The 7,979-nt window shown below is 45.3% G+C and overlaps 1 protein-coding gene across 1 annotated transcript; it reads right to left on the minus strand.

The window, feature by feature from the left end:
* Positions 1–707: 707 nt before the first annotated feature.
* On the minus strand, positions 708–7,281 carry Ndufb4 (NADH:ubiquinone oxidoreductase subunit B4). Its single transcript, XM_036204093.1, has 3 exons — positions 7,022–7,281; positions 2,155–2,301; positions 708–828 (listed from the first exon to the last, which is right to left on the minus strand). The coding sequence occupies exons 1-3, from the start codon at positions 7,199–7,201 to the stop codon at positions 766–768; spliced, it is 390 nt and encodes a 129-aa protein (XP_036059986.1). The 5' UTR covers positions 7,202–7,281; the 3' UTR covers positions 708–765.
* Between the last annotated feature and the right edge of the window lie 698 nt (positions 7,282–7,979).

Here is a 7,979-nt window from a genome sequence, read left to right on the forward strand (position 1 = left end):
TAGTGGTTATTTTTATTGGTTGATACTCTTTCATTTTTATCTTCATGGCTTTATGAAGTGAAAAGGCATTACTATCTCCATGCTATAAAAAGAACTCTAGGGGCTAGATCCCAGCTAGTCTTCATCCCAGGCTGATTTCTAGCCTATGCCCCTAGCTGTTATCCTTCTGTTCCTCAGTATGACCTCCATCCTCACTTTCTTACTCCAGAGGCACCAGGGCAGATAAACCCAGCAGGCCCTGCCCTTTGATGTTCCTGTTAGGCCTGCCAGCCTTGGGATCTTTCAGAGACCAAATCAAATGCCATCTCCCTGAACCTCTCAAAGAGAACTACTTCCTTTTCCCAAGTCTTTGTTAAGTGTTTCATATCATCGTTACCTTTACCAATAAGGCTGGGACTTAGATATTAGAGTCCAGACACTGAGTGCTCAGCCGCTCAGTGAGCTCTCAGAGCTGTGCCCGCTGGCTCTCCGACCCTCAGCACACATATCAACTGGCCCCAGTTAGCACTCATTTGCTGAAGGACAGATTAAGTGACTAAAGAAACATTTCTTCCTTGAGCTGGAGTCTTGGAAAGAAGATTCTACACATGCAGCAAACACTGGCCATCCTTCCTTCTGACACACAGATTCCCCAGCACAAGCCAGCCTTGCTTCTGTTTCCAAGGTATTAACATGCTTCTACAATAAATCTAAGAACGAAGAAACTGTTCAGTGATTAACAGAAGATTTATTTATGCAAGAACAGAGTCATCATCCTTGCCAAATTTAATAGGACATCTTTAAAGTTCGGTTCACTTTTCCTTCCTGGATAAGTCTTTCCTTTCTGTCCTGTAGAGAACAAAGCAAAAAGAGACAAAAGATTAGAGAGCAGTAATTCTGGCATGGCCATGGAATAACTGCAAATCAGGAATAAAAATTCCCCAAATTTAAGTGTAATCCCATCCCCTAACGCCAAGAACCCTGAGGAGGTAATAAGAAGCTAACGTTGGGACAGTAAGAAGATACCACCATTCAAAAGTCCCTTGGAGATGCTTTTTAGTGATGAGAAGGCCCCTTCTAAAGCAGGTATCGTTTTTTTGTTTTGTTCTGAGGCAGAATCCCACCCTACAGCCCAGGCTGGCCTGGAACTCAGTCATTAGCCTAGCTGGCCTCAAACTCAGGGTGAACCTCTTGCCTCAGCCTGCCCAGGGCTAGGATTAGAGGTGTGAGCTGCCATGCCTAGCTTCCAAAGCAGCCGTGAGAGTGAATGCAAACAAGTCCTGGGAAAGCACAGCAGCTTCACCAGTCAAAAGTCCAGAGCTCTGATGGAAGAGCAGATGGCTAGCTGATGATGAAGGCGCATGAGTGGCCTCCAGCCTAGACGGCTGCACAAGTTCTGGGACTGTGCTAGGAACTGAAAGCCAGAACGGAGCAGCCTTCTCTGTGAGCATGTGGCCAGGCCTCTGATGACAGTGGCTGACAGACTACTTGTGCTTCCACTGTTAGGCTAAAGAGTAACTCAGGAAGAGCTCAGCAAGAGAGCATGCCAAGTGGTCCATATGTTAGCACTGGGCCAGTCAGCAGCATCTCTGACAAGTGCACCAACGAAACCGAAGACCTTCACTGGGATATCTGAAGGTGAATCCCAAAAGAAGTCTAGTTTGAAGCCAGACATAGGAGACTCATTCCTGTAATCCCAATGCTCCTGAGACTGAGACAAGAGTCCTTAAATGTGAGGCTGGCCTGGGTGACATGGTGAGACCTTCTCAATTCTGTCTTAGTAAAAGTTTCTATCCACCCTCTAAGGAGAAAATAAACTTTAAGAAAAGTAATTATGGTATTCATTTGCTTAATAACCACACTATAATTTCCTTATATTATCATGAGCTAAACTCCAATCTCATAAATTTAAACTGACCATTCTATTACTTTTTTTAAGTGTCAGAGTAGACATTATTAAATCTGAAAGAGCCATAGGCTGCCATGGTTTTCAACCAAGTATCAAATCAAACTGAAAACTCCAACTCTTCCTTTAAGGAATGAAGGTACCAGACAGAAAGGGAAAGGAAGGTTCCTGTAGGAGGGGCTTAGGAACAATGGCCACAACATGAGTGGCAGCTGGCACCTTGGAGGGACCTCCCACACCAATGCCAAACACCTGGCCCTAATACTTACCCTGTCTGTTTTGAAAATATAGTACCAGAAGATGAGGGGCCCAAATGCCGCCAGAGCCCCTAAAAGTGAGTTCTTTGGAGTGGGTCTGAAATTAGGATAAACATTTGTTGATTTTGCATAGGCCCAACGGATCAAGGCGGGGTCATCCTGAAATGAATACCAAGGAAGACATGTAAACCTTCAGGCCAGTGGAGAGAGAAACTCAGCAGGCTGTTGTGAAGGAGCAGAGGGGGCTTCTGTTCTTCCGTTAACTGGCACCCACCTCAACTCTGCCTTTCTGACCTCTACCTCCCGGGTAGGGTTACAGGACTGGGCCACACTCCCACCTGACTCGTTTCCAGTACTCAGAAACCGTACTTTTTCTTTCGCGCCTCTCTCTTCCTTTTCCTTTTTTTGGTTTTGGTTTTTATGAGACAAGGTCTTGCTTTGTAGCCCACGTCACCATCATGACAATCCTCGAGTGTCTCAGCTTCCCAAGGACTGGGATCACAGGTGTGCACCACCATGTTGGTCAAAAAGAACGGTCTGATGATACTGTTCAAATGCTGCACAATTTCAAGATTCTTCTATCCTCTTCCAGCTTTCTATTTACTTAGGATTTAAGACTCCTAACTTTAAACTGGCAGAGAAGCCTCCTTCCCCAAGTCACTTACACAAATCCCTCAGACTTATCCTTCTCCTGTTTCTATCTCAGAAGTGGCCATTAGAACCACACCGCAGCCCTGACAAAGAGACCTCAGAGGCTTCCTATTTTGCTTCTAGGACCCTTTCTGATGCTGCCGCAATGGGCCTTTCCCTGCTACAGCAGTTGCAGGAAGATCAAAGCAGGCTTACTCTAACTCTGAATTATAAGCTTTTGCTTTCTTTTAGTCCTGAGAATCAAACCAAGGGCATTATGTAAACTAGACAAGAAATCTACCACAGAGCTCTGTACCTTTCACCATGAACTATAAGTTCTTAAACTTACTTGGCTGATGTCTGAAAAACAAACTATTACATTCCACACTATTAAAAGTCTTGCAAAAAAAAGGTTAAAGTTGTCAAAAATAATCAGCTTATCTTGGTTAAGAAAAAAATAATTTGATATATTTATACTAAAATAGTTTCCTAAAAATAGCAAATCTACCCCAAACACATAATTAAAGTTAATTAGCTAAATCCCCAAGTGATTTTGCAAAATTATTCTCTCCAATTAACTGACAAATTAAAATAAGCAAATAAAGTCAGCTTTAGTCTTCGGCATGCAGCAGGAGTGTCTGAGGTGCTAACGAACACCAAACAGCCAGGATTGGCAGGGCTGAAGCAATTCCACATTTCCATTTCAAACAAAACTGAATTACAGCAATTTGACCCTGAGGTGCCGAGCTGCAGCTCAAAGGTAGAGCAACCTTGACTGGAGACGCTTCCAGCCTTTCAATCAGGTTGAAATCCTCAACCATGTACACAATCACTCGCTACCAGACAGAGAAGTCTAAAAATACCTCCACTGCTCTAGAAACGATGAACGTTACCACTCCACGCTAAGACCAAAGGGTTTGCATTGTTGTGTATTATTCCCTAGTGCAAACAGAAACAGGAGAGAGGAAGGCCAGAAGAGGAACGGATCAATGCATCTGCTCGCTGATAAAGCCTGGACCTGAATGCCACACAGTGAGTGAGATGTCTCAACCTGTCAGTCACTCACTGACACTTTAATATCTTCCAGATGTCTCCCAGAAACAGAAATTTCATTTCACAAAAGTACCAGTAACTTCAAGGTCAAAACCACAACAGAGAGCCTGGAGAGACGGCTCAGTGGCTGAGGAGTCAGCTGTTGCTCTTGAAGAGGACCTGAGTTCAGTTCTCAGCACCCACATGGTAGCTCACAGCCATTGGGTCATTTGGAACTCGAGTTCCAAATGACCCAATGTCTACTTCTGGCCTCCTGTGGCACCAGGCATATACGTGGTACACATACAGAAATGCAGACAAAACACTCATACAAATAAATGAATAGGGGAAGGGCAACTTTCCATGATAACACTCAATGTCCAATGGGATGTCAGCAGCCCCCAGCAGGGTGAAACCCTCAAGACTTTCTTCACTGGACTTTCTGAGCCCAGCTCTGCTTGGTTTTCCTACTCTCTGCCCAGCTCGTTGGTTCTTTTCCTTCCACTTTTTTTCAACCTTTTAATACTGGGCCTCAGCTTTTGCTGGGCTATCTTACATTCACTCCATTAAAGTCATCCAGTCACATGACTTTAAGCCGTCATAGGCTGATGGCTACCAACAGCCTGCCTCTAGCCTTTCACTTCCATGTTCAACTCAACCTCTACCCACCTGGGCATGGACGTAACCGTCTAACAGGCACCCCCAAACCGATCTGTCAATATTCCTTTCCAACCCACCACCATACCTGTTCCTCTCCCATTAAAAGGCCTTGGAGTCGTCCCTAACTTTTCTCTTTGTCTTACGCCACACCCATCTGACATTGAACCTGGCTAGACCTACTTTTAATACCTACCCAGTACTTGCCCTTCTCACCATCTCCACAACCACAGGCACAGCAACCATTACCTAAGAGACTTAACTGTGGTAAAAGCCTCCTCGCTCATTTCTCTCTGCCCTCACCCCGTCACAGACAGTTCTTGAGGAAACAGATTTTGTTAAGATAGACGTCTCCATTATGTGAGCCCCTTCTCAGTTAAAATCTTTACAGTGCCATTCAAGGTCTCGTGAGATCAGGTCCCAGGAGCCCCTCTGACCTCATCTGGTTTTATCATTCTGTCCCTCACCTTTCCCTATTTTATTCACAATGGCTTCTTCAAAAACAAAAGTGTTTGTGTAGGTGGCCCAGACTTGACTCAGCCTCCGGAGTACTAAGATGGCTAATATAGTTTGAATTGGCTCTCTGGTATATTTTGAAATCTGCTAAAGCTGCCAAGCACACCCCTGCCCTTATACTTCCAGTCTCCTCTAACTAGCATGCTACTTTCCTCCCCAAATTAACGCCTGTGGTTCACTTCTTTCAGATCTTGACTTAAAGGTCCAGCTCCAAGGCTTTGATTGCAGCTTTGTGATAGAGTACTTTTCTACCAAGTGAGACCACAAAACAAACAAATAAAAACAAAACACCCAATGGGGGATTCCTTCCCTGTTACACACACTGCTAATCACACCCTCACTTTTCTCTATGCCATTTAACACTATCTCACATACTAAATGATTTGGATTTTTAATGGACTTAATCTGTCCTCCCCACTAGAGAGACAGCTAGGTCAAAAGGGTGGGGACTTAACTGGCTTTACACTCTTACCTCATCATCTCCAATAGTCTCATAATAAGTCCTGAGCAATTATTTCTGACCAAATCAGTCATTCCTAAGGATTAGACAAACAGATTCACAAGTATTGGTTGGTAAAGGATGAATGGAACAGCTAAAGAGGTGGATGTTATTAACTCTGCTACAGATGAGAAATGGAAACTGCCCTGGGTTACAGAGATGAAAGGACAGACGACTGGGGGTTCAAACTTGACTGAGGCCTTATTCTATTTACTTTAAAAAAAAATTAAACAACAGGCCAGGCGTTGTGGAGCACGCCTTTAAGGTCAGCACTCAGGCGACAAAGGCAGATGGATCTCTGTGATTCAAGGCCAGCCTGGCCTGCACAGTGAGTTCCAGGACAGCCAGGGATCTATAGAGAGACCCTGTTTGAAAATAAATTATAATAAAGATTAAAGCATACTATCTAGCATATCAAAAGCACCTATGTGTATAGTTTAGAACAGATGTATCTCTTTCACCTTGTAAACAAGGGCTGGTTGGAGATACTATATCCAACTAGGTAGAAGACCACACTATGAGACACACAGGCTAGGTTTCAAACTGAGCACTGGGTATATCTGTATGAGCAATATATCCTGTGCATACTGTCTTCTCATCTAGAAAGCCAAGAGAGGAACACAGCTTAATTCTATGAATGGCTGTGACATATAAATTTAAAAAAAAAAAATGTTTTTCAGGCCAGGTATGGCTTTGCAAGTGGCAGTAATCCCTGTATGTGGAGCTGTGGCTGGGGCACCTGGAGTTCTGAGACACCTGGAGAACATGTCTTTAAAAGAAAAACAAAACAAGACTTAGTACTGTATCTGGCCACTTAATGTAACTTTCTCTTGGTTGTTTTCATAACTTTCGAATATTCAGAGAATGAGTATACAACTGTTGGAAAGCCTTCATTTGACTGCTGAGCCACCTCTCCTGCCCTGGAAAGCCTTCATTTGAGATAGACAGCTTCTACAGAGGAAATTGTCTAAAAGCACACTTGTTAAAATACCAGTTTACTGACATTACATACTTTCTCATTTGATTTCACAACTCTAATGTGAATTTGATCTCACAATGTCTAGTGCACACCATTTCCAGATCATTAAAAAGCTATGTTTTAGGAGAGATTATGTAAATTTCCCAGGGGTCACAGTTTGTCAGTATATGATGTCATGTGGTCTGATTCCAAAGCCCGATGCTTCATCGAGCTTCAGGTTCTGTAACACACTTAATTTGAACAAGCCCTACGTGTTACTCTCTGCCTCGGAAGATAGGAAGGACCATATTATCGCCATGTTTCAGACCAGAAAGCCGAGAACTACGCGGAGTTTAACAACTTTCTCCACATCAGGAGGGAAGACGTCAAGCCAGGATGCAAGGCCAGCTGGGTTTGCAGCCGGAGCCCATCCGCTTGTGGCACTGAGCCTGCGGCCGAGGTCACAGGGCCAAGGGCTGTGTGGCTAGGGGCCCATGTCCAGCACATGGATCGGAGCAGGGCGGCCCCGCGTGTGCCCACGCGAGATGCGGCTGCCCCGGCCCACAGTCCCGCCCGACCCCACTCACAATGTGCGATGTGCGTTTGGGGTCGTTGTACTGAAGCAGATATTCCCGTTTAAGCCGGGCCCTTATGCTCAAGCGCTCGACCTGCGCCCTTCGGGTCTCCGGAGACACGTCATACTCTGCGGGGTCGAGGGTGCTGGGGAGAGTAGCCAGGGGCGCAGGCTTATACTTGGAACCCGACATCTTGGCGACCGGCGCACATCTGCGCCTGCGCGGCTAGGAGAGCTGCCCGCTTTAGTTTGACCTTCAGGCTGAGGAAGTGCGCCTGCGCACGCTGTATCGTGAGCTGGCAGGAAGGGGAGGAAGAGGGGTGGAGTCTGAGATGGGGCGGAGCCTCTGCCCAGTCTTCCTTCACGCCCCTAGTTACCCGTATTTTGCCTGTGCGTGCCGTTCACTGCTTGCGTCTTCCATCTTCTCTTGAGTTACAGTTGTTTCTCCTCTGTGCTCCTTTCTTGCAGAACTAGTTTCCTGAGGTTGAGCAGACTAGATGAAACTGAGAAACTGGACTGGCTGTGGTTCCGGAAGTCCTGCCGTTCAGTGTGGGTTCATCCAAAATGGGTGACCTTGGAGAAGGTCATTTAGCGCTTCCAAGTTAACTTTTTCTTATCCTGGAGAAATGACCTTGACCCTGTGGAGTTGTGGGGTTTAAACGAAACAATGAAAAATGCAAAGTGCTTTACAATATTCCGTTTCTCTCCTCACATCCCACCCCACCCAAAAAGGAGAATAAACTTTTTTTGCAGGTTACCGCATTAGGACTGGTCCACCGTTAATCTCAAAAATGGGAGGAGAAAGAGATCACCGACCCAAATCATTAGGGCCAAATTAAATAAAGCAGACAATGAAAGCATGCCTTTTTATTTTTATAAATGAGCTGCCATCCCCTAAGGCGGGGTTTGAGAGGTCAGCATTGATTCGAGGAAGACAGGTTTTTACCGCTGGGAATAGGAGGTAGGGGGTT

The sequence above is a fragment of the Onychomys torridus genome, chromosome 12 (assembly GCF_903995425.1).
Source record: "Onychomys torridus chromosome 12, mOncTor1.1, whole genome shotgun sequence".
Lineage (NCBI taxonomy): Eukaryota > Metazoa > Chordata > Mammalia > Rodentia > Cricetidae > Onychomys > Onychomys torridus.

Bases quoted from the DNA above. Each gene is read 5' to 3' on its own strand.
- Ndufb4 (XM_036204093.1), bottom strand. From the start codon at position 7,201: ATGTCGGGTTCCAAGTATAAGCCTGCGCCCCTGGCTACTCTCCCCAGC. The intron at 2,302-7,021 runs GTGAGTGGGGTC...TATTCATTTCAG, and splicing joins CCAAACGCACATCGCACATT to GATGACCCCGCCTTGATCCG. The intron at 829-2,154 runs GTAAGTATTAGG...TGTTCTCTACAG, and splicing joins ATATTTTCAAAACAGACAGG to GACAGAAAGGAAAGACTTAT.